This window comes from Sminthopsis crassicaudata, chromosome 6, assembly GCF_048593235.1.
Source record: "Sminthopsis crassicaudata isolate SCR6 chromosome 6, ASM4859323v1, whole genome shotgun sequence".
Taxonomy (NCBI): Eukaryota; Metazoa; Chordata; class Mammalia; order Dasyuromorphia; family Dasyuridae; genus Sminthopsis; species Sminthopsis crassicaudata.
Genome location: NC_133622.1, coordinates 124,750,300 through 124,778,063, shown reverse-complemented (window position 1 = coordinate 124,778,063; position 27,764 = coordinate 124,750,300). Strand labels below are relative to the sequence as shown.

The 27,764-nt window shown below is 35.9% G+C and overlaps 1 protein-coding gene across 1 annotated transcript in view; it reads right to left on the bottom strand.

Moving 5' to 3' along the window:
- Positions 1-10,275, bottom strand: part of HADH (hydroxyacyl-CoA dehydrogenase) — a 51,702-nt gene extending 41,427 nt beyond the window's left edge. Inside the window, exon 1 of the mRNA XM_074272861.1 lies at positions 9,911-10,275. Coding sequence (XP_074128962.1) covers positions 9,911-10,051 — 141 coding nt within the window. The 5' untranslated portion in view covers positions 10,052-10,275. The remainder of the gene's footprint in view (positions 1-9,910) is intronic.
- Between the last annotated feature and the right edge of the window lie 17,489 nt (positions 10,276-27,764).

The following is a 27,764-nucleotide window of genomic DNA, read 5'->3' as shown; positions in this document are numbered from 1 at the left end:
TGTCTGGGATCACACAGCTTACAAGTGTATGAGGCCAGATTTGAACCCAGGAAAAAAGCCTTACTGATTCTAGGCTCAGCATGCTATCCACTGTGCCACCTAGCTACTTACTATTTTAGATAACAATTTACATTTATATATCACCTTGGGCTTTAAAATGTGTTTTTTCCAATTGAAATTTATGTTATTATAATGATCAAACTTCATCCTGAAGATGAAAAAAACTTACCTCCCTCTTCTTGTAAGGGAAGGGGCAATGGATAAGAAATAACAAACACAAGGTCAGACTTGGTTGATGTGTTGCTTAATATGGCTAAAGTGCTTTCTCTCTTCCTCCTCTCCTCTTTCTTACTCATATTTTTTTTTTTTTTGTTACTGCAATGAAGATAATGTAAAAACTAAAAGATATCAAAACAAGAACACCACTAATAAAAACAAGAGTGGGTCATGTATCCTAAATAAAATAAGGCAAATGTAATTAATAGAATTTGTTCACTATTACATGTGACTGAGAAAGTTCCAGTCTAATTTGGACTTCTAGCTCCACCAAAAAGCTACCTTCCAGGTGGGAGATAAGGTTCCATTCAATTTTCCCAGTCTCTTAGGGCCAAGAGTAAGTTAGGCCTCCATTAGCCTCCAGTGGCTGGCTCTCATTCTTAATGAGACATTTCCATTCTCTTTTCTCATGCCATGAGCCAAATAAATCATCATGGCTTTGCAATCAATCAACAGAAATATACTATGCCACAAAGGGACACAAAGACAAAAACAAACAAAAAGGACTTAATAAATGGAATAATAAATAGAATAAATAAATAATAATGAAAAAGAATAGAAATCTTAAGTGAATAAACAAAATAATAGAATAATAAAATAAATTGTTGATAATATAAATTCTTTAAAATCAGGTACTGTCTCATTTTTTTCTGGATGATTTGATGCAATGCCTGGCACACTATTAATATTTAATAAATTGATTCTAGGGAAACAAAAAGTTTACTTCTAAGAAAATAGGAAATATATATATAGATACAAAGGAAAGCAGTTTCCTGGGTTGGGATAAAGGAGACAGAGGTGGAAATGAGAAGGGAACACATTTCAGGCACCCAGGGCAAAGACACAGTAACAAAGATAGATGCATTTAGATGAAGATGAGCACAAAGAAGTGCAATATACAGGAAGAAAGGGAGTATTTATTAAACACTTTCTGATGCTTAGTACTTTACAAATATCATTTCATTTGATGAGAAGCAGGTGATATTATTAAACAGTTTTACAGTTGAGGAAACAAGCAAGCAGAAGTGAAGCATGACTTTCTCAGGGTCATACAGCTAGGAAGTATCTGAGACTGCATCTGAACTCTGATCTTTCTGATTCCAACCCCAGAACTCTATCCATTGTGTCACTCCAGGCAAGTCACTTAACCTCTCTCAACTTCCTCTAAAGGAAAGAGGAAGAAAATGTAAGCTGGAGCCAGACTGTGAAAGGCTTTCCAGGGCAGTCCTGGGCTCTCACAGCTAGGCAGATGTTGGATGGCAATGGAATGGCAAAAAGAAATCAACATAAATTCAAGCAAATCAAAAAGGTTCTTCACTGGATACTCATCTTTAATTTAAAAACCTGAAGGCTTTTTAATATCTATCTCACTGTAGGGTTAAACAAACCCTACCCCTTTCCAACTTGTTCTTATACTTCTCCAACTATTCTACAATCTAAACATAATGAATTATTTATCCTCTACCATTTTTATTCTTTCCTGCTTCTGTGACTTTGCCCATACTGTTGCCCAGCTAAGAACCTGTCTCACCACCCTTTTATCTGCTGAAATGTTTTCCAAGTCTAGCTCAAAAATTAGACTTTTCCATAAAATCTCTTCCCTGACTTCCATGCCCAAGGAAGTGTTGAACTGGATAGAGCACTGGACAGGGAGAAGAACTGATTTCAAAACCAGTCTCAGGCACTTCCCAGGTGTGTGATCCTAGTAAAGTCACTCCTCTTGTTTGTCTCACTTTCCTTAAACCATAAAATGGGAATAAAAATAGTACCTGTTCTCAACTGAGATAATATCTATAAAGTGTTTAGCCTAGTGCCTAACCCATGATAGATGTTTCAAAAATATTTGTTCCTTCTCTTGCCTTCAGAAATGTGAAGTTACTTTCTACCATCAGACCTCAAATAGCACTTTTCCTACATCCCCTCCTTGCACATAAATTCCTTTCTGGGGTGTGGATCTCATCCTAAGTTCTCAAAGGCTAGTTAATCCAATATTTTACAATATCTGGAAGGATCCACCAAGTAGAAATGAAAAAGCACTTATCACTTACTGTGATTAGCCAAAGACTGCTAAGGACTGGAGATACAAATACAAAGTAACAAGACTATCCCTCAGAGCTCATTCTGAGAAAAAGAGCAGCTACTGAAGTGGTGGCCCAAGAGAGCACTTCAAAAAGGAATAGGAAGCTAATGTTAATATTATTCCCAATTTACAGATGAGGAAAATGAGGCTGAGAGAGGTCAAGTGACTTGCCTGGGATGAAAGAGCTAGTTAAGTAACTTAAGGTGGAATTTGAACTCAACTCTTCCTGATTCTAAGTCCAGTGCTCTTCCAATAAGTCCATAATTTAAAATAGAAGTAAAATATTAGCACTTAATACATGCTGGTTATTTATTCTCTTATTTCACTAGAGGAAGACAACCAGCATGTATTAAGTGCTAATATTTTACTTCTATCTTAAATTAGTAAGTTACAAACTTAATGTCTTTCTTTCTTGCTTCCCCTTCCTCACCTCCATGAAGCATGTTAAGTCACCATTCCTGGTGCCAGGTGATCAAATGAGAGCTGAAAAGGAGGGTGGATGAAGATGCTGCCATCTCCTCATAGGTATAACTTACAACCAATGATTTACTCAATGCACAAAAATAACCTCTGGTCCTCTCACTCCTCTTCCTCCTAGGAACAATTCTCCAGGTAATGGAAGGAGGATGTATAATTTTATTTATGAAATATCCCCTTACTGAACAGTAAGCTGCTTATAGACAGGGATAGTATCTACCCTAAACTTTGTATTCCTCCCACCTCTAGTACCTTCTAGTGTTCTGCAAAGAATATGTTCTTATTAAACACTAGTTTATTACACCCTCTTTATACATTGTAAGAAAGATCAGGTAAACATCAAAGTAAATAGAGTGCTGGATCTGGAGTCAGAAGACTCATCTTTTTGTATTCAGATTTAGTCTCAGACACTTATTAGCTGTATGACCCTGAGTACAGGGTGTACGCGTGTGTGTGCGCACACGCGCGCGCACACACACACACACACCTTACTCCCCACAGCAATCTCTTTCATTATTTCATTCCAATCTATTTCAAAGAGGACCAATGACATTACAGGATTAGAGTGAGGTTGAATTGCATAGTCATCAGCTTTACTTTCTTTTCCAGGGTCCAGTGGTAGGAGAAGTCAGGACCACTGGTCATGGCCCAGAAGGCATCTGACAAACTTGGTATCTCCAATATCTAAACAAGCTCCAAGGCTCCACAGTGCTGGCTACAGCTGCTTTCATAGCTTTTGAAACAAAGTGCTCTCATCTGCCCATTCAACTTAGGAAGTCTTCATATCTTTGGGGTAGACACCCCTCTAATTCACTAGCAGATTTGAGCCCTGTTTTCAAGCTGGTTTAAGCTCATCTGTTGAGATGGTTTACTAAGGTGTATCCATTGCACATGCTACAGCTTCCTGAAATCACAAGTGAGAGGTGGACACCAAAGGTAGATGAGCAACCGCAAAAAGCAGTCAAGCAAGCCCTCATACCAGAAGTGCTAGTCTTTCCTTAGCATCCAAACACCTATACATCTATCATCTTATCCAGATCCCAACAATGGTTACCCACTGGATTCTAAGTCATTCTTCCTCCTTTCTCAAGGAACTCAGTGCTTTGCCATTTTCCAAACTACTTCAACTTCTGCTTCATTAGGAACTTTAATATACTTATTGCTATTTCCTCAAATACCTTAGCCTCCCAATTCAGCAACTTCTTTAACTCCCATGGTTATATACGCCTTCACTCAACTTCAGCCATACACTGGAACCCACTGTCCTGTGATCTTAACATTTCCTAGGTATTCCACGCTATGATCCACTTTTCCATATGCCTCACTCTCCTCATATCTATTTTTCACTCTCACCATGACCTCCAGTCCCTCCACCCCTCCTCAGTAATCTCTCAGACACACACTATTCTTTCTCTGGCCTTGCTTTCCTCCCACTAGAATAACTGGTTCAACTTCATTCTGTCTTTAACCCTGAATCCCTTGTCCCCATATCTTATCTTTGTCCACGCCTGTAAGATTAATTTAGGTTCAGAATTTGCATTCAGCAGGCATAGTCATATATATATATATATATATATATATATATATACACATATACACACAAGTTTATTACTGCTCAGAACCTTATTTAAGGTTTAATTTAATTTAGATTTAAATAAGGCATAAAAGAAGGAAATTCATATATACAAAAGTAATTCACAACTAACACAGTGACCACTAAACAAACACCATAGAATATATCTTCACCACTCTAAGGAAACACCAATATCTGAATTCCTTGTTTGGGAGGACATCACAATTATTCAGTCTTGAGTGGAAGCCATTGCTAGGCAAGTTTGCACAAGATTTCCTAGCCCAAATCCTCAAAGTTCCTTTCCACTAGGGGGGTTTTATAGGCTGAAAACAAAGAAGGCATTATGCTAAGTAGTCTCACTTGATAGTGACTTTTAAGTAGCAGCAATCTTTCAGGTATAGGATTCTTCATCATAAGTTGCCCGCTAAGGAGAATGTTTGTTTATTCCTTTTGGAGGACTGTGTTTACACAAGGAACTGGACAAGTTTCCAGGGTAAACAGAGCCTACAATAAAGGATATTCATTGATTCATACACAAGAAAAGATGGTCTACTCATGCATTATACATAAAATATACATTATATGCTTTGCTATTTATTTGTATGCTCATGTATTTAATATAAGTATATATATATATATATATATATATATATATATATATATATATATATATATATATATATATATATATATATATTATATACTTCACATTTATCCTGTGAAATGAAAAAAGTCAGTAGATAGCCTTCTCCTTTAAAATAATACAATGACCTCTACTGTCCAAGACTTACTTAGTGTCATAAACTTTCATGTCAGTCTTAATATCAGGTGAAAGATGAATTGGCAATCATTTCAAGTCAGAAGACAAAGCATTAGATGACCAAACATATTAAACAAGTTAACTCCATTTAAATATTAACTCAATGACAAAACCTTCCAAGGGGAGTATACTTAAAGTAGGAAAAATATAAGTAAAACATTACCTTCTTGGTGAATAAAGAGGCCCATCTGCTATTTCAATATAAGTAATGAGTCATTTAATTTGCTTGAGAAATTCACATAAATCTCCTACAAATGCATTCATGATCAAATGAACCATAGTACAGGTAAAACAACCTTAGAGTTGTTTTTTAAAAGAAGAAAAAAAGAAAGCTAACAAATTTATACCTTTCTAGTTGTTCATTCAATTTTCAATACTTATTTAGCACCTACTGAGTGAGGAGCATAATGCTAAAGGCTAGAGAAAACAAAGTTATAATGAAACCAGATATTTATCCTCAAGGACTTTGGAGGCTAGTAAGTAAAAATGTTAAGCATGAAAGAGTTAAAAAAAAAAAAAGTTACTGATGAGATAGGATAATTCTTAATTAAAATTAAAAGTCTTTTTAAAAAGCCAAAATTAGTCATCTGACTTAAGTAGGCATTTGTTTTTTTTAAACATTCCTAAAAGTTCACAGCAATTCAAAACTTGCCAGAGCCCTACAAAATGTTTTGTTCTCTAGTATACCTAAAATATGAGCAATGCCTACTGGCACAATAATTATTTTGTTTCGTTGTGTCTGACTCTTCACAACCTTATATGGAGTTTTCCTGGTAAAGATAATGGAATAGTTTGTCATTTCCTTCTCCAGTGGATTAGGCAAGTAGAGGTTAAATGACTTGCCCAAGATCCCACACATAGTAAATTTTCTTAATGCATATTGGAACGCAGGTCTTCTAGGCTTTAGGCCCAAGAGCTCAAGCCACTGAGCCCACCAAGCAGGGTCTTCTATGATGATTACCCTTAAGTAACTATCTTTGAATCACAATTAACAGATAGACATAAGGGCAAGAGAAGAAGCTGACAAAGATTAATGAAGGTAGTAGTCAAATTTTTTTCAGTAAAGGTAATAAAGTCATAATTAAGAGAAGAAAGCCTAACCTTGAGAACAGGAATCTGGTCTCTGTCTCTGGAAGGCTTCGGTTCAAGTCTTGCCCCAATACAAAATAAGTGAGTGATCCTAGGGAAGTTCCTCTCTCATATCCCAGGCAATTTTCTAAACTCTGAACCCATCCAGAGTGCACAGGCAGAGGGAATTTTCTTACCCTAGAATTTCCTATAGGAATTTTAGCAATGAAAGAATAGGTCAGTGTAAGGGCTAGAACTGAGCAAATGCACTTGGATAATGGAGCACCCTCCCCACTATTCTGTGCTGGCTTGATCGGTGGGAAAAGAAGCAGAAGTGACGTGTGGAGGAGGAGGAGGAAATTGAGGCATTCTCCTGGCAGTAGAGAGAGAGGAAGGTGGTGTGGAGATTGCTAGATTTAATCCCCTGACGATGACCCCAAAAGACCAAGAATAAAGATTTTTGGTGATCCTGACTCCGGCTGATTTTTGGGAAGACAGAGTTCCAGCAGGTCAGAGTCTAAAAACAAAATCCAATTATAAGAATAGGAAGCAGAGACCATCTAATCCAAACCTCTTCATTTTACAGAGAAGGAAATTGAAACTGAGAAATGCTAAGTAAGTTGGCAAGACTGCAGAGCCAAGAATGAAACCCAAACCTTCTGGCACCACAACTAACACTCCTTCCATTGCTCCCAAGCAGACTTGCAGAGCATCAACCTAACTAGTGTGATGGATGAAAAACACAAGAGACTTGGTTTTCTGGGGTAATTAATAATTTTATTAATAATAAAATGATGGTAATTTGGCCTCTTGATATTTATATTCTCTTCAATTAATGAAAAAAATAAATATTATAATGAGAGGACCTCTGAGGACCTGAGGGACTAGCTTGGATTCCATCAGTCTTCCTTTACCAAAACCACCCCCAACAATATAGACAAAGGGATCTAATAACTCCATACCAGGCTCTGCCTCAGAAGCCTGGAATTTAAATAGTTTAGATTCTCTTTATAAGATTTTCTAGTTGGATGGGGTAAGAATTCCGCTTAGATAAGATGGTCTAGGTGGGGTAAATTTTTGGGTAAGGTCAGAAATCTTAATTAATAATCGGTTATTAATATGAAAGAAAAATAATCAAGCAGGAAAGCACAAGGACTTAACGTAAAGTGTCAGGAGAAAGAAGCATAAATAAGGTAATGCAGTAGCCCCCCCCCCCCTTTCTGTGTTGTGACCACATCTTAATGTTAAAAACTCATCTGGTGATGAAAACATACCTTTAACTTTGATACTAGGTCAAATGTAAACCAAGGACCTAAGAAAAGCCACATTGGGTCAGAGCAGCCCATAGAAGAGCCCAATAGTTTTTCTTGGATATTTTTGTTGGGAGAGCCCAGTTAATCAATTTGATCTCAAAAGATTTTGGATATAGCCTAAATATCCCCAAATTCTTGATAAGCAATTTATACCATATTTTCTTGAAAACCACCAGCTTTTCAAGACAAAACTAGTAATTTCAAGGTAAAACTAGTAATAAATGCAAAACAGATATAAAATGAAAATAAATTAACTGTCAGGGAAGGGGAACAAGATGTAAAGGTTTATCCCAATGAATATGTAATCTCAAAATATATTTAATATAGATTACCAATTGCACAATTAACAACACAACCATAACCTCTCTTCTAGAAACAGAGGTCAGAGTACCACAGATAAGTAATGAGATTAGAAATTCCTTAAGGTCAAAGGTTGAATCTTCTTTTTATTAAAGTCATTACCCTCTTTCCCCTTCCTGTGGGAGCTTAATACTTGGTGCTTGGAACAGAGATACAAAATGGCCTTGGTGCCTAGGGCAAATACTTTGTACCCTTTCAAATTTAGGGAGAAAGAGTCTACCTTCCCCTTCTCCCCCCCAAAAAACTGAGAAATGTATGGAGAGAAACACAGAAGATTAACCCAGTGATTTCATTAGGAAAGGGAATTTCCTGTGGGAGTAAAATTCCTCTATCCATGCAAGGGTGGCACCTTCTCTGCAAATTATTAGTTCTCAGAGAGGTTAAATGATTTGGCCAGGATCACAGAGGCAGTATGTGTCTGAATCCAGAATTGAAGCCAGATTGAAGTTCAGTTTAGTCTATAACCTTGTTTTTTCTGTTGCAGCCAATTTTTCATGACCCCATTTAGGTATTTCTTGAAGACATTGGAGTAGTTTGCCATTTTCTTTTCCAGCTCATTTTGACAAATGAGGAAACTAAGGCAAACAAGACTAAGCCCAGAGTCACATAGCTAGGAAGTCTGAGGCCACATTTGAACTCAGATGAGTTTTGCTTAAGGAAGGAATCACTAAGAAAGAAATTAAACAGTATCTCTAAACAGAAATACACTTATCTTTTTCCAGATCAATCAAATATTTAATGAATGCCTACAATTTGTCAAGCAAGTGCTAAAGTGGAAGTGTTCTCACAATATCTTTGATAAGTTTATTGTTTAGCACCAAACACTTGTTACTGTATCTTTATTGACTCAGAAATCAACCCATAAGATAGCTATATATGGCAATTGGGGTTAAGTGACTTGCCCTAAGTGTCTGAACTCAGGTCCTCCTGAGTAGTGTAATTTTACAGGTAAGTGACTTGCTCCAAGTCACCCAACCAGTAAGGCAGTGGGAACTGGGCTGGAGTTGAAATCAGAAAAATTGAAGGTTTGAATCCCAGCTAGTCTCCCTCATCTGCCTCCTGCCTTCCTTCAAGTCTCAGTTCAAATCTTGCTTTTCCCAAAAGTCCTTCTTCAGTCCTCCTTAAAAACAGAGCAATTCTGATGAGATTACTTCTAACTTATCCCATATTTATCTGAATGCTGTCTCCCCATTAGAAGATAAACTCTGAGCAGGAACTGGTTTTGCCTTTTTTTTTTTTTTTGAATCTTCAGCTCTTTGCACAGTTTCTATTACAGTACTGGTTAATGCTTGTTAAATTGACTACCTATTATGTCGAATATAAATACATGCAACACTCTTTTCAAATCTTCAAGTTCTAGATAAAACATTATCTACTATTGTTATTAGGTCACATCGTCTCCCTGTAAAATTCTTCTTCTGTAAAATTATCATCTTCATCTATAAAATTAATGAGTTGGACTAGAAGCTTTCTAAGGCCTCAAACCTATGATTTTATGACCTTATTACTTGAAAGAACCGAAATCTTCTGACTGCTATTCCAAAGCAGCTTTTTTATTATACTGCAAAAAGGCTTTCCCCGTCCTCAAAGCACTTCCAATTTAGATTAAATTGGAGTTAAGGCATAAAACCTTTACGACACAAGCAACAACAAGTCTTTTTCGCCGCTTAGACTCCAGCAGAGTAAACACTCGATTTTCGGGGGAGTGGCAGCATGTGCACATTCACACCCCCTCGTTCTCACCCAGTCCCAGAGTTCAGACGCCTACACAGGAACAGCAAGTTAAAAGATCGGAGTTAAGATGCCCCGAGGACTCTTCTAAACCTTCCCCGCCTCCCTAATCAAACTAAATGCAGCCAAATGCAGCTCGGACGGCTGTGGGGCGGAAGAGGGCCAGGGCGAGGATGTAGAGTGGCTGCAGAAAGAGACAGGGGAAGGCTCACCTGAGTTACCCCAGCACCCATGAGTCCACCTCCAATGACAGTCACGTGTTTGATGAGGATCTTCTTGGCCGAGGCCGCAGGTCCAGTGGCGGAAGAAGAGGAGACCATGGAGCGCACGAACTGTCGGGTGACAAAAGCCATGTTCTAGCAGCCGGTAAGCACCACTGGGTCAGCAGATACAGCTAGCCCGGCAAATCGACGGGGAAAGAGGGACGGAATATAGAGGAAAGCTAGAATGTCCTGGGACGTCACAAAGAGAAAAGGAGGCGGAGCAGAAGGAGGTCGCGGAACGTTCGGCCCCCAACGTTCTGCACCCCATTGGTCAAGTTCCCCTGCTTCTGGTTTGAAACGTTTCTAGGGCGGCAGCTTGGGAGCTACGTGGGGGGATAGCTCCAGAATCTCCCCGCCCCTCCAGCCTCTAGCTCCGCCCAATAGAACTAGCCTTCTCAGTCCATGACCTCTCACCCGCTTTTCAGGCTCTCTCCTTCCCACCCTCTCCTGGGCTGGTTGGGGAGCCAGAACCAGTAGCTTTAGACATTCCTCTGTTGGGGGCGGAACTCTTTGCGGAAGAGTATTCAGTATCTAGGGAATCATCCGAGCTCTCTTTTAAAGGAGACCTGTGTTAATGTCCAAGCCAAACAAACTAAATGTACTTTGTACAGTACAAGTTCTTCATGGCATGTCGGTGCCAAAAGCTGTCACTCCTGTACTTTGAGGTGGCCCAAAATAGGTACGCAGATGTTTCCTGAGGCGCCCCATATGTATACTGTCTATCACTAGGGATTGGTTACTTCTGTTAAGATTACAAAGTTTTATGGAAACCCAACCAAGTTCCCACACATTAACCAGTAATATTCAGTTTTAAAAAATATTAATCCTCTGTCCAGGATGATTGCCCCTAAACTAATTGCAATTGGGGGGAGGGGGAAGAACCTCGGTATCCTAATAACCAAGCATCTAAAACGAGACAAGCTGGGGAGGGTGGGGGAGAGGGGGAGGTGCAAAAGCAAAAAGACAGTTCCTGCCTTCAAAAAGTAAATTCTATGGAGAAAACAGTGCTTTTCAGTCAGGAAGGCACAACCTGTGCTAATAATGTCTGAAGGCTGGAGGTGAAACAGTAATACAAGTTGGCTAAAATGTAGCGTTAGGAAATAAATCTGAGAAGACTGGATCTAGGCTGTGGAGGGCCTTACATGCTAGGGTGAAGATTTTTGTATTTCATTTTATCTACAAGTGATGAGGAGCTGCTGAAAATTTTCGGTCACAGAAATGATGTGGTCAGACCTATGCCTAACTCAAATATTCAAAGCAATCTGTGATCTGATCATTAGACTCCAAGGATGAAAGTAGCGAACCATGTATACTTTACCCATTCTGTTCAACTCTAGTCTGACTTTTCATAATTTTGCTGCAGGGGATCCCCGTCCTTAGTTATTTTTGTCTTCTTATTCACAAAATTTAATACAGGTACTACAGCACAGTGGCCACTTAATAAATACTTGATTGTTTTTAGGAGGATAAAGAAAGAATATTTATTGTCCAGGTTATAACATGCAGACTTGCATTTAGATGGACCACGTATAAATTGTCCATTAGGGGTATATGTGAATTTGTGTATGTCTGTATTGTGAGAAAGAGAGACAGACAAATAGACAGATAAGATACTGGATCTGTGATTTCATTGGTTTACCCTTTTTATCTTCTTATCTGAATTTATGGCCTTAGACTATCCATATAACTAAAAGGTTAAGTCAGCATTAAGTCAGAGACAGAACTTGAATCGAGGTCTTCTTAGCTTCAGAGCCAATTATCCAGAAATTATGTCTGTTAAACTTTTTAAAAGCAGCATGGTATAACAGTATTATTTCCCCCCACTTTACTGAAGAGAAAATTGAAGCTAAGAGAATTAAGTGATTTGATCACTTAATTGTGCTAAAAACTGTGAGAGACATGATGAGTTCTGAGAGTTTGTTGGACCAATAAATAAACTGCTCTCTTACAAGTCAGACTACATGATCTTTGATCATTCAAGCCAGCCACCTCATTTTACATATGAGGATACTTTTGAGATATTCAGTGGGGGAGGGGGGAAGGTGGGAAGAACAACTTGCCTAAGTTCTATAACTAAGCGGTCCCCAAAATCTGATGCTTTTTCCTCCTGAACCTTGTTAAATTTACCAAAAAAGGCCAACATCTCCATAAAATAGAGTGGGACTTTACATTAATGTTGTCCCTTGTCAAATGAAAGGATTGCAGTTGTAATCAGTGCCATGTAGGATTTGATGGTTCATTTTAGTTGGGAACATGATGTTTTCTTTCTTCTTGTCAAGAAGACAAAAGGGCTGGACTGAGGTGTGATTAAGTCACTTGCCATTCCATATGCTTTAAATTTCTAATCACCTTTTATATATTTAACTTTTGCCTTTGTACAAGCCATTTGTTCCCCATGCCTGGAACATTCTTCCATCCCTTTTTTTGCCAATCTAATCTCCCTCTCTCCCTGAAATTACTCATTATTTATTTTTATGTAGATATGTTTCTTTAAGACAAAATATAAACTCTTTGAAAGCTATTTCATTTACATTTTTGTATTTACAGTGGACACTTGCTGACAAATAGGTTCTTAAAAATATTTGTTGATTTAAATTTAACTAATAACAAACACAACAAAAATAGACATTAAGTGCTCTTGGATAGGCCGAGCTAATATAATCAAGATGACAATACTCCCTAAACCAATCTATTTATTTAGGGCTATATCAATCAGACTCCCAAGAAACTATTTTAATGACCTAGAAAAAAATAACAACAAAATTCATATGGAAGAACAAAAGGTCGAGAATTTCAAGGGAAGTAATGAAAAAAAAACCACAAAAAAAAACAAATGAAGGTGGCCTAGCTGTACTTGATCTAGAACTATATTATAAAGCAGCAGTCACCAAAACCATTTGGTATTGGCTAAGAAATAGACTAGTTGATCAATGGAATAGGTTAGGTTCACAAGACAAGATAGTGAATAAAAACAGCAATCTAGTGTTTGACAAACCCAAAGATCCCAACTTTTGGGATAAGAATTCAGTATTTGACAAAAACTGCTGGAAAAACTGGAAATTAGTATGGCAAAAACTAGGCATGGACCCACACTTAACACCACATACTAAGATAAGATCAAAATGGGTCCATGATTTAGGCATAAAGATCATAAATAAATTAGAGGAACAGAGGATAGTTTACCTCTCAGACTTGTGGAGGAGGAAGGAATCTGTGTCCAAAGGAGAACTAGAGATCATTATTGATCACAAAATAGAAAATTTTGATTACATCAAATTAAAAAGCTTTTGTACAAACAAAACTAATGCAAACAAGATTAGAAGGGAAGTAACAAATTGGGAAAACATTTTTACAGTTAAAGGTTCTGATAAAGGCTTCATCTCCAAAATATACAGAGAATTGACTCTAATTTACAAGAAATCAAGCCATTATCCAATTGATAAATGGTCAAAGGATATGAATAGACAATTTTCAGATGATGAAATTGAAACTATTTCCACTCATATGAAAGAGTGTTCCAAATCACTATTGATCAGAGAAATGCAAATTAAGACAACTCTGAGATACCACTACACATCTGTCAGATTGGCTAAGATGACAGGAACAAATAATGATGAATTTTGGAGGGGATGTGGGAAAACTGAGACACTGATGCATTGTTGGTGGAGTTGTGAAAGAATCCAACCATTCTGGAGAGCAATCTGGAATTATGCCCAAAAAGTTATCAAAATGTGCATACCCTTTGATCCAGCAGTGTTACTACTGGAATTATATCCCAAAGAAATACTAAAGAAGGGAAAGGGATTTGTATGTGCCAAAATGTTTGTGGCAGCCCTTTATGTAGTGACTAGAAACTGGAAAATGAATGGATGCCCATCAATTAAAGAATGGTTGGGTAAATTATGGTATATGAATGTTATGGAATATTATTGCTCTGTAGGAAATTACCAGCAGGAGAGGCTTGGAGAGACTTACATCAACTGATGCTGAGTGAAATGAGCAGAACTAGGAGATCACTATACACTTCAACAGCAATATTATGTGAGGATGTATTCTGATGGAAGTGGATATCTTCAACATAGAGAAGAGCTAATCCAATTCCAATTGATCAATGATGGACAGAATCAGCTACACCCAGAGAAGGAACACTGGGAAATGAGTGTAAACTGTTAACATTTTTTGGTTTTTCTTCCTAGGTTATTTTTACCTTCTGAATCCAATTCTTCCTTTTCAACAACAACAACAACAACAAAATTCGGTTCTGCACATATATATTGTACCTAGGATATACTATAACATATTTAATATGTATGGGAATGCCTGCCATCTAGGGGAGGGGGTGGAGGGAAGGAGGGGAAAAATTCGGAACAGAAGGGAGTACAAGGGATAATGTTATAAAAAATTACCTATGCATATGTATTGTCAAAAAATGTTATAATTATAAAATTAATAAAAAAAATTTCTTACTCATGTTTAAAAACCTGTGGGGTCTGCTTTCTCGGTAGGGGGTTACCAGCTTCCTCTACAGAACAGAGATATGGAAGGCAGCTGTCTTGTGAATGGGGTGGAAAAGGTATGAGGGTGGTCTGGGAGAGAGTTTCCCCCCCTCCACGGGAAGTGATTCAGAGCCATGCTTCAGGTGTGGCTAGTGAAGAACCCTTGCTGTGTAGCCTAGCGACTGCCCTAAGGCTAGAAGCTGAACTGTGAAAGCCTCACAATCCCAGGCCAAAGCCCCACTGTGAGACCTTGGATATTAGCAGCTGATCAGCAAATAGCCCCAGGCGCACAGACCAGAAGTGTCTCCACCCCTGGAAGCAAGTCAGTGTTAAGGGAGTTTCACTGCTGTGGAAGTTCCACTACCTTGGGCTCAGCCCCCCACTGTGAGATTAAAGGCTGCCTTGGGCTGTGTCTTCCCCACTGCCTTGCAGGTTGTTAATTGCACCAAGGAAAAGCCCCAGACAGCAGAAGCCATGCCACAATTTGTGCTGTCTCAGTTCCTGTTTGGGGTAGCTATAGGCAGTTTCTGGCAATTTTTTTGTTTTTTTGTTTTTTTTTTTAAGTGGCTTGACTTCTCTGCTGGTCTGCTCTTTTGCAAGCAGAGTAGAGCTATCAGCCTATGCCAGAATCCTCTGTCTCTGTAGCTTTTCTAATCCCAGTGGCCTCTCCAGCTCGATCGGCACAGTAAGCTAGCCTTTAGTCCATCACCGTCTGTGCTGGTCCTTTTCCCCCTCCCTTCATTATAGACCTTTTCTGACAAAGTTCCAGATTCTCTTCAGCTGGTAAGTTGTTGTGTTTCTAATCTTTGTGATTTTTACCAGTCCAGCATTATTTTGGAGGCAGAATTAAATAGTTGGTATTGAGGGTAAGAGAGAGCTTAAAAGTTCCATGCATCTTCTCTGCCATCTTGGCTTTGCCCCCCCACCCCCTAAAAGAGAAATTAAGAGAGTTGCAAGAAGAAATAGACAGCAAAACTATAATAGTGGGAGATCCCAACCTTGCACTCTCAGAATTAGATAAATCAAATCACAAAATAAATAAGAAAGAAGTCAAAGAGGTAAATAGAATACTAGAAAAGTTTGATATGATAGATCTTTGGAGAAAACTAAATGAAGACAGAAAGGAGTACACTTTCTTCTCAGCAGTTCATGGAATCTATACAAAAATTGACCATATATTAGGACATAAAAACCTCAAAATCAAATGCAGTAAGTCAGAAATAGTAAATGCATCCTTTTCAGACCACGATGCGCTGAAAATTACATTCAATAAAAAGATAGGGGAAAATAGACCAAAAAATAATTGGAAACTAAAGAATGGTTGGGTGAAAAAGCAAATCATAGATATAATTAATAACTTCACCCAAGAAAATGACAATAATGAGACATTATAACAAAATGTGTGGGATACAGCCAAAGCAGTAATAAGGGGAAATTTTATATCTCTAGAGGCCTACTTGCATAAAATAGAGAAAGAGAAAGTCAATGAATTGGGCTTACAACTAAAAATGCTAGAAAAGGAACAAATTAAAAACCCCCAGACAAACACAAAACTTGAAATTCTAAAAATAAAAGGAGAGATTAATAAAATTAAAGGTACAAAACTATTGAATTAATAAAAATAAGAGTTAGTTCTAGGAAAAAACCAACAAAATAGACAAACCCTTAGTAAATCTGATTAAAAAAAGGAAAGAGAAAAAGCAAATTGTTAGTCTTAAAAATGAATGAAGAACCACTAATGAAGAAGAAATTAGAACAATAATTAGGAGTTACTTTGTCCAACTTTATGCCAATAAATTCGATAACTTAAAGGAAATGGAAGAATACCTTCAAAAATATAGTTTTCGCAGATTAACAGAGGAAGAAGTAAATAGTCTAAATAGTCCCATTTTAGAAAAAGAAATAGAACAAGCTATTAATCAACTCCCTAAGAAAAAATCCCCAGGACCAGATGGTTTTACATGTGAATTCTACCAAACATTTAAAGAACAATTAACTCCAATGCTACATAAACTATTTGAAAAAATAGGGATTGAAGGAGTCCTACCAAATTCCTTTTATGACACAGACATGGTACTGATACCTAAACTAAGTAGGCTGAAAACAGAGAAAGAAAATTATAGATCAATCTCCCTAATGAATATTGATGCTAAAATCTTAAATAAAATATTAGCAAAAAGACTACAGAAAATCATCCCCAGGATAATATACTATGACCAAGTGGGATTTATACCAGGAATGAAGGGCCGTTTCAATATTAAGAAAACTATTAATATAATCGACTATATCAATAACCAAATTAACAAAAACCATATGATCATCTCAATAGATGCAGAAAAAGCATTGACAAAATCCAACATTTATTCCTACTAAAAAGACTTGAGAGTATAGGAATAAATGGACTATTCCTTAAAATAATCAGGAGCATATATTTAAAACTGTCAGTGTTGGGGGTTTTGCCACACCACTTGTTGCAGTCTCACTGGAAACCGAAAGTTTCTTACTGCGCGTTTCTAGCTTCCACCAGCCTTCAGACGTCTCCGGCCCCGCTCCAGAGACAGGAGCGGGGAATAAGCAAACAGAGAGCCAACATGTAGAAGAGCTGTTCTTTATTGTCTGCTCCCCAAAATGTCTCCCCGAGCCATTGCTGTTCCCTACTTTTATACAGAATCTTCTTGGACCCTCCCCGATTCCTCCCTTCGTGGGCAGGGCTAGCTCCTTTAGCAATGCCTAGCCATTTTTCTCCTTATATGGCCAGGCAACTCATAGTTCCACACATCTACTGACACGTAGCTCTATTAGTCAACCCGGAACCACATCCTGGAGATGACTGACATTAGGGCGGCTCCCTTCCGCACAGGGGGATCAGTTCCAGGTCCATTACATGTCAGTAAACATCATATGCAATGGCAATAAACTGGAACCTTTCCCGGTAAGATCAGGAGTGAAACAAGTTGCACACTATCACCATTACTATTCAATATTTACTAGAAACGCTAGCCTTGCAATAAGAGTTGAGAAAGAGATTAAAAGAATTAGGTAATGAGGAAACCAAACTATCACTCTTTGCAGATGATATAATGGTATACTTAGAGAACCCCAAAGATTCTTCTAAAAAGCTATTAGAAATAATTCATAACTTTAGCAAAGTTGCAGGATACAAAATAAATCTACATACATCCTCAGCATTTTTATACATTACCAACAAATTCCAGCAGCAAGAGATACAAAGAGAAATTCCATTCAAAATAATTGTTGATAGTATAAAATATTTGGGAATATATCTACCAAAGGAGAGTCAGGAATTATATGAGCAAAATTACAAAACACTTGCCACAAAAATAAAGTCAGATTTAAATAATTGGAAAAATATTAAGAGCTCTTGGATAGGATGAGTGAATATAATAAAGATGACAATAGTCTCTAAACTAATCTATTTATTTAGTGCTATACTAATCAGACTCTCAAGAAACTATTTTAATGACCTAGAAAAAATAACAACACAATTCATATGGAAGAACAAAAGGTCGAGAATTTCAAGGGAAGTAATGAAAAAAAAACCACAAAACAAAACAAATGAAGGTGGCCTAGCTGTACCTGATCTAGAACTATATTATAAAGCAGCAGTCACCAAAACCATTTGGTATTGGCTAAGAAATAGACTAGTTGATCAATGGAATAGGTTAGGTTCACAAGACAAGATAGTGAATAAAAACAGCAATCTAGTGTTTGACAAACCCAAAGATCCCAACTTTTGGGATAAGAATTCAGTATTTGACAAAAACTGCTGGAAAAACTGGAAATTAGTATGGCAGAAACTAGGCATGGACCCACACTTAACACCACATACTAAGATAAGATCAAAATGGGTCCATGATTTAGGCATAAAGAACAAGATCATATATAAATTAGAGGAACAGAGGATAGTTTACCTCTCAGACTTGTGGAGGAGGAAGGAATTTGTGTCCAAAGGAGAACTAGAGATCATTATTGATCACAAAATAGAAAATTTTGATTACATCAAATTAAAAAGCTTTTGTACAAACAAAACTAATGCAAACAAGATTAGAAGGGAAGTAACAAATTGGGAAAACATTTTTACAGTTAAAGGTTCTGATAAAGGCTTCATCTCCAAAATATACAGAGAATTGACTCTAATTTACAAGAAATCAAGCCATTATCCAATTGATAAATGGTCAAAGGATATGAACAGACAATTTTCAGATGATGAAATTGAAACTATTTCCACTCATATGAAAGAGTGTTCCAAATCACTACTGATCAGAGAAATGCAAATTAAGACAACTCTGAGATACCACTACACATCTGTCAGATTGGCTAAGATGACAGGAACAAATAATGATGAATGTTGGAGGGGATGTGGGAAAACTAGGACACTGATACATTGTTGATGGAGTTGTGAAAGAATCCAACCATTCTGGAGAGCAATTTGGAACTGTGCCCAAAAAGTTATCAAAATGTGCATACTCTTTAATCCAGCAGGGCTCCTACTGGAATTATATCCCAAAGAAATACTAAAGAAGGGAAAGGGATTTGTATGTGCCGAAATGTTTGTGGCACACTTTTTTGTAGTGGCTAGAAACTGGAAAATGAATGGATGCCCATCAATTGGAGAATGGTTGGGTAAATTATGTTAAGGAATGAATGTTAAGGAATATTCTTCTTCTGTAAGAAATGACCAGCAGGATGAATACAGAGAGGCTTGGAAAGACTTACATCAACTGATGCTGAGTGAAATGAGCAGAACCAGGAGATCATTATACACTTCAACAACGATACTGTATGAGGATGTATTCTGATGGAAATGGATATCTTCAACAAAGAGAAGATCTAATTCAATTCCAATTGATGGACAGACTTAACTACACCTAGAGAAGGAACATTAGGAAATGAGTGTAAACTGTTTGCACTTTTGTTTTTCTTCCTAGGTTATTTTTACCTTCTGAATCCAATTCTTCCTGTGCAACAAGAAATTCGATTCTGCACACATATATTGTATTGAGGATATGCTATAACATATTTAATATGTATGGGACTGCTTGCCATTTAGGGAAGGGGGTAGAGGGAAGAAGGGAAAATTCAGAATAGATGTGAGTGCAAGGGATAATGTTGTAAAAAATTACCTATGCATATGTATTGTCAAAAAACGTTATAATTATAAAATTAATAATGTTATAATTATAAAATTAATTTTAAAAAGCATATTCTTTGTTTTTTTACATGGAAAAAAATGCTGTCATTTGCCCTAGACAGGCCCCAGTGTTCCACTTCAAAGTACAAAACTCCCTTATAACCAATTCCAACTACTTCAGAATTGAATAAATATTCTGACAACCCTATGAAGAATTAACAATTTGAGCAGCTCTTCTCTAATGATCCCTTCTCCTTCCTTTGGACAGCAGATCCAGTCATTTTGCCTTTTTCCTTTTGGTACCTCAACTTTTATAGACCATATTTTTCTTTCTTTTTTTCTTTCTTTCTTTCTTTCTTTCTTTCTTTCTTTCTTTCTTTCTTTCTTTCTTTCTTTCTTTCTTTCTTTCTTTCTTTCTTTCTTTTTTTGTTTGTTTTTTAGTAAATGCTATTAACTACATAATTATTTAGAAATTGGTTTTGGAGAAGTCATAATAAGGATCTCACTTTTTAGAATATGTTAATAAAAAGTTATAGCCTGTAAATTGAGTTATAAACCTAGAGAAACATCAGTTTGCATGTATAGAAGTATGTCTCCATGGGGCAAGGGGGCTTATGAACAGCTACTTACACAGAAACATATTATCATAGGTTGACAACCAATCAGACTTTGACCTTAAAAGAGGTTTGTTGTATTTTAAGAAAGAACATAGGTGTTAGATGTAACTGACTACCTATTAATACTTGCAGTCCCCTATGTTCCACTGTTATTTAATATAGAACAAATGAATTAAAAGAATGCCATGTTCTAGGCAGGTGAACCATACAAATTACCTAAATTTCAATAAGCTTTGCTAAAGTACTTAGCAACCTTAGAGAGAGTGGGACACATCTGGTGACTTATTTTTTATTTTTTGTCCTTGTTTCAGAGGTCTCTAACTCATTTTATAAGATTATTGTCTTTCTTGCTTTTCCATCTATATAGCAACACTAGAGAAATAGTTATGCCAAAAGAGTGGGCATTTATGACAATTATCAGTTTTGGATCAACTGTGGTCTTATTTAATTCACTGTAGCCAAATTTACTCTTCTTCCATTTTAAAACCAACCCATTTTCTATCTGCTGTAGGCCCTTCAATATTTGTCAATGAGCTAATTTAATGAGTTCTCTGTTCAACTGAATGTCATAATCTGAACAATATTTTTAAATCTATATTATGTAAGGCAACGCTTTCAAATTCATTTATATTTTATTGAAGAAGCTTTGTAGTGTTTGTGACTGTAATAAAATATAGTGTACTTGGCAAATAAGAGAATTTGAAAAATGAAAAAGAATCTTTTTTACTTTTATTCTATACAGAATGAATGATGAATATCTTAGGTGACTGTATTTCTGCCTTATGTCTTGACTACTTAATGGATTGTTCCCTACATTTTCATGGCCACATGTGTTGTGGGATCTCAGAGCAGTTCAGTTTATCTATCTCTTCTGTACATATCATGGAATCTTATCTGATTTTAAGGTCTGTGTAGAAGACACCTTGTTTGAATAGAGGTGTTAGAGCTATATTGTCTTACTATTAAGTTGGATGCTTAAAAAAAAAAAGTAGTGTAATCTTATATTCTCTCTATATCTGTGAGTCAATTATATAACTATGTAAATAGTTATACTCTGGGCCCTGCCCCAAAGGAAGGAAGGGAAAGAGGCACCCATTAATACTTAGATTGACTAATGAGTCCACAAATCTATGCTCTAACCTCAAGGGAATAAATTCTAAATGTATTTTATCTTAACTTTCTTAAGGTTAGTGTCACTATTAGTGCTGGGAGTCCTCTTTCCTCCAGTTGATTTTTTTTTTGTAAAAAGAATTTAGCTTTCTTTTTTCTATTTTCATATGAAATTACAGACCTCTCCCTTAACTATTTAGGGTTATTAGGAAGCACTCTAGTTCCTGATAGAACACTCTAGTTCCTGACAGAACCAATTTCCTGGGTTTCAGTCATGTGAATCATTTCATTTCCCAGAAAGGATATGTCAGTCCATTTCTATTTGAAACCTATTTTTTAAAATTAGAGAACCAGATGAAAATAACAATAGTATCCATTATCATCATTATTATAATACTATCAGGATAATTTGACTTACTTGTGGTTCATAGCAAGCTCCACAGCTTCATGTATTTTATATTACTTGTTCAATATTATTGTTCAATCATTCAGTCACATCCAACTCATTGTGACTCCATAGAACATATTGTCGTTGAGATTTTCTTGAAATGAGAACTGGAATAGTTTGCCTAGGATCACTTAGCTAGTGAATATCTAAGGCTGGATTTGATATAGGTTTTCCTAATTTCAGCCCCATCACTCTATCTGTTTGAACTACCTAACTACCAAATGAGCTTACAGTCCAAATAAGTATTATATTTAAAAGTCAGATAATGAACTTGATGCCTTATTCAAAGAAACTTCATTTTGCCTATTAAATGCAAAACATTTGCAGGGGCTAGAGTAAGGGAAAGAAAAAAATTCCAGATTAGAAAATTTTAAGAAATTTGTAATCTTTAGGTTTTACAGTTTAGATTCTGGTTATCCTGTCAGTATAGACCTGCAGGAAGCTCAGACAGCTGACATATCATCTCCATCTTTCACACAGTCATTTCAGCCTTTATGATGATGCAAAAAAAGAGTGGGTCAGCATACTCTTCTTTATCTGGACTCTCATATTTTCACAGAAGCAAAAATGGGGAGGGAAAGGAGGATTCATTGAAGAAAGGTTAGAATTTTCCTTTTGACTTAAAGGAAATTTAAGCATTCAAACCTATTTTTTAACAATAAAAAAGCTCTATTGATTATTTTTAAATCTTGCCAGGTAAAAATCCAGATAATAGTTGCTATTTATGACACAACAACAAAGGAAGGCAATAACTGACTATTAATGAAATGTTCCTGATTAATTACAAAGAATTTACATCTGCAATTACTGAAAATAACTTATTTAGGTTGCTATTGAGAGGGCTGATCTCTTGCTTCTAAATATTTTCAAAATGTGTTAAACATTATGTAATAATTAAGAAGGTTCAAGAGACATTGTTCTGGGTAATTTAATCATTTTATTAACAAGGCTAGTGCATTTATTAATTTTAAAAAATGGTCATTTGATTTTTCTCCCTTAAACCAAAGACAATCATGGCAGTGAATTCAGATTGATGGTATCAGTTCTTACTGGTAATGAATTAATGAGAGAAAGAATATTACAATGAGGACCTGAGAGTGATAGATATAATGTTGCCCTTGGACAGAGAGAGTTTTTCTATACTCAGACCACCCTCCAGCCGTGGGCAATATACTCAAGCATTTATGTGCCAACTCTACCAACAACGCATTAGTGTCCCAGTTTTCCTACAACTCCTCCAACATTTATTGGTACCTTTTCCTTAGCCAATTTGAGAGTTATAATTTGCATTTCTCTAATCAGTAGTGATTTAGAGCATTTTTTCATCTTACTATAGATGGCTTTAATTTCTTCATCTGAAAATTTTTGTTCATATTCTTTGACCATTTATCAATTGGGGAATGATTTATATTATTATAAATTTGAGGGGGCAGCTAGGTGGCGCAGTGAATAGAGCACCAGCCTTGAATTCAGGAGTTTTCAAATCTGATCTCAGACACTTAACACTTCCTAGTTGTGTGACCCTGGGCAAGTCACTTAACCCCAGCCTCAAAAAATAAAAAATAAAAAATAAATAAATTCGACTCAGTTTTTTATATATTTTAGAAGTGCAGCTTTTATCAGAAACACTAGTTATAAAAATTGTTTTAATTCACATTTCTTTATGGATCATGTTGGGAGAGAAAAATCAAAACAAAAAGGAAAAATCATGAGAGAAAAAACAAACAAGAAATGTATTGGGATTGCTTTGAATCACGAACCACTGAGAAGAACCAAGTCTTTCATAGTTGCTTATCCCACAATCTTGCTGTTACTATGTATAACATATTCCTGGTTCTGCTTGTTTTGCTCAGCATCAGTTTGTTAATCTTTCCAGGCCTTACTAAAATCAGCCTTAATTATTTTTAAAGAATAATAATATTCCATTATTCTTATATAACCTAAGATTCAGCCATTCCGCAGTTGATGGGCATCTATTCATTTTCTCATTCTTTGCCACCACAAAAAACAAAACTAAACTAAACTAAACTAAAAAACTGCTACAAACATTTTTGCACATATGGGTCCTTTCTCCTCATTTAATGATTTTGTTGGAATACAGATCCAAGAGAGGTACTATTGGATCAAACGGTATACAGAATTTGATAGCTCTTTGGACATAGTTTCAAATTGCTCTCCAGAATGGTTGGATCATTTTACAACTCCACCAACAATGTTATCAGTGTCCCAATTTTTCCACATCCCCTCCAACATTTGTCATTATCTTTTCCTGTCACCTTAGCCAATATGAGAAGTATAAGGTGGTACCTCAGAGTTGTTTTAATTTGCATTTCTCTAAGTTTTTAGAGCATTTTTTCAGATGACTATAGATGGCTTTAACTGTTTATATCCTTTGACCATTTATCATTTGGGGAATGACATATTTTTATAAATTTGACAAAGTTTTTTATATATTTTAAAAATGAGACCTTTACAGATTTAAAAAAAATCTGTAAAATTTCTCTCTAGTTTTGTACTTCCCTTCTATTCGTGTTTGTGCAAAACTTTTTAATTTAATGTAAACAAAGTTATCCATTTTGTATTTCATGATGTTTTCCAGTTTCTCAGTTATAAATTCCTCCATTCTCCAAAGCTCTAATAGGTAAACTATTCCTTGCTCTCCTCATTTGTAAAGGATGGAATCACCATTTACACCCAAATCATGTACCCATTTTTGGTATGGGGTGTGAGATATAGGTCTATGCTGAGTTTCTGACATATTGTTTTCTAGTTTTCCCAGCAACTTTTGTGAAATAGTGAGTTATCCCAGAAGCTGGAGTTTGGGGGTTTATCAAATACTAGATTACTATAATCATTGATTATCATGTCATATGTATCTAACTTATTCCCCTGATCCATCATTCCATTTCCTAACCAATCCAAATGGTTTTAATGACTGATGCTTTATAATAGAATTTTAGATCTGGTACTGCTAGGCCACTGTCCTTTGCATTTCCCCCCCATTAATTTCCTTGGTATTCTTGGCCTTTTCTTTTTCTGGATTAATTTTGTTAATTTTTTTCTATCTCTATAAAACAATTTTTTGGCAGTTTGATTGGTATAAAACTGAACAAGTAGACTAATTTAGGTAGAATTGCCATCTTTATTACATTAGCTCAACTGATCCATGTACAACTGATATTTTACTAGTTGTTTAGCTCTGACTTTATTGGTATGAAAAGTGTTTTATAATTGTGTTCATATAGTTCCTAGGTTTGTTTTGATAGGTAGACATTCAAATATTTTATTTTGTCTATTTTTTTAAAAAAGGAATTTCTCTTTCTATTTCTTGCTGTTGGGCTTTGTTAGTAACATATAGAAATACTGATGATTTGTGTAAGCTTATTTTATATCCTGCAATTTTGCTAATGTTGTATTTCTATGTCTTGCTGTTGGGTTTTGTTAGTAACATATAGAAATACAAATGATTTGTGTGGGCTTATTTTATATCCTGCAATTTTGCCAAAGCTGTTAATTGTTTCAAGTAGATTTTTGATTGATTCTCTATCTCATCATATCATATGCAAAGATGATGGTTTTATTTCCTCATTGCCTGCTCTAATTCCTTTCATTTCTTTTGATTTTCTAATTGCTAAATATTTCTAATATAATATTGCAATTTGGAACTATGACCAAAAGGCTATAAAATTGTGCATATTTTTTGATCTAGTAGTGCCACTACTGGGTCTGTATCCCAAAGAAGAAAAAGCACAGATGTGCAAAAATGTTTGTAGCAGCTCTTTGTGTGGTGGCAAAGAATGGGAAAATGAGTAGATATTCATCAATTGGGAAATGACAGAATAAGTTATGACATATGAAAATAAAATATCATTTTTCTTTTAAAAAATGAAGAACAGGATGATTTTAGAAAGGCCTGGAAAGATTTACATGAAACAAGCAGAACCAGGAACATTGTACACAGCAACCACAAGATTGTGCAGTGATCAATGATGAACAGACTTGGTTCTTCTTAGCAGTTTAGTGATCCAAAGCAATCCCAATAAACTTTGGATGGAAAATATCATCCACATTCATAGAGAGAACTATAAGAGACTGATTGTAAATCAACATGCTATGTTGACTTTTTTTCTTGTTTTTTTTTCCTTGTGATTCTCCTCCTTTTATTTTGATTTTTCTCTCCCTACATGATTTGTATGGAAATATATATAAAAAGAATGTACATGTATAACCAAAGAAAAATGTCGTTTTACATGTAATTTGGGAAAAGAAAAAAAAAGAATTTATGTTCCACCCAAACGTAAGCAGAATACAATGACTATCCTATTAATGTGGGGTCTGAACAAGAAAATTAGTTCAATCTCATTATCAGCAATGTTCTTCAAGAGACAGAACTTTTTAAAAATCAGGACTTTAGAAAAAAGAGAGAATGCTAGATCTCATCAAATCCTTTCTCTCAGTTAGTAACTCCAAATATGTAATCAAAATCTCTATCCACAAGATCAAAATGTCAAATTATTTAATTTCTTCAGGCATTTAAAAAAATAAGTGGAGTGAATGTAGGGAAGAAAAAAAAGGATAAATATGTTTAATTAAAATATAATTAAGAGAATAGGAAAAACAGGCACTATTTCACTTTTTTCTTGATTCTCAGCTTGCTTTATTTTTTTCAGTTATCTTCCTGAGGAGTACTTTTCCAAATACTATTTTGCTCTTTTGCTTTCCAATTTTGAAAGCATTTCTTTAAATGATCAAACGGTAAGGTATTCCCAATCTTTGGGATGAAGATGTCAAAATTAGGATGAAGGAGTATGTGTGATGAAAATCTTGTTTGGAGCAAATCTTTAAGGATGAATTTTGTTACTTCTGAATCAGATGTTTTTAAACAACAAACAGCCATATCTACACACTCTGAGAAACCTTTCACTCAAGTAAAGATTTTTCATTTCCTGAAAATCACATGATTCCAGCCATGGAATCAGGAAGACTCATCTTTGTGAATTCAACTGGCTTTAACTAATTTACTTACTAACTGCATGACCCTGGGCAAGTCACTTAACCTGCTTTGCCTCAGTTTCCTCAGCTATAAAATGAGGTGGAGAAGGAAATGGCAAACCATTCCAGTATTTTTGCCAAGAAAACCTCAGATGGAGTCAGAGTATTGAACATAAATAAGTGAATTGACTGAACAACAGCTTGAACACTTGAATATTTGTTAATATAAATTATTAGCCTCATAAATTGATATATATCTTAACCACAGATAATCAAACCCCTCACACAATAAAATGTATTACAAGTACCTAACACCCAGAAGCATTCATATTAAAAGCGTGAACTTAGCTTTCGTGTATGCAACCAGTGTAATATAAAGTACACAATGAGAGGAGTATAGGAGTATGTAGAAAATACCAACTAGTACTGTTATGAAAAATATACCCTCTTAAGGGGAAAAAAAAAACCAAAACCATTTGTAATATAACTGAGAGGCAATATGGTGCAGTGAGAGGCAACATTGACAATGCAAAAAATGGTGGGTTCTAGGCTCATTTCACAATACTCAGATAATTTCTTGCCCTACCTTCTTCTTCACCCCTGTCTTACATTAAAAGGTAGCTTTTCTCCTTGCCAAGACAAACTCTTCAACATAATTGCTTAATTCTAACTTTCCCATCTTCTCTGATATAAAATTTCTCAAACTGTGACCCATATGGGCATCACAAAAAATTTGGCAACAGCAAAAGGTTCCTGAACATAACAACCAAAAATTAATTAAAAATCAAACACATAATGAATCTGAGGTGTTTCTGGCAGCTCTTGCCTGTATGTTGTGATTCACTGCATCCTGGGTTCCGAACACACAACTTGTATAATTTGCACTACGTATACACAAACATTGCCAGAAACACCTCAGTTCAGATTCAAGATGGAGCTGTGTAAAATTTTTTCTGATGAAAGGGGGTTGTGAGTGAAAAAAGTTTAA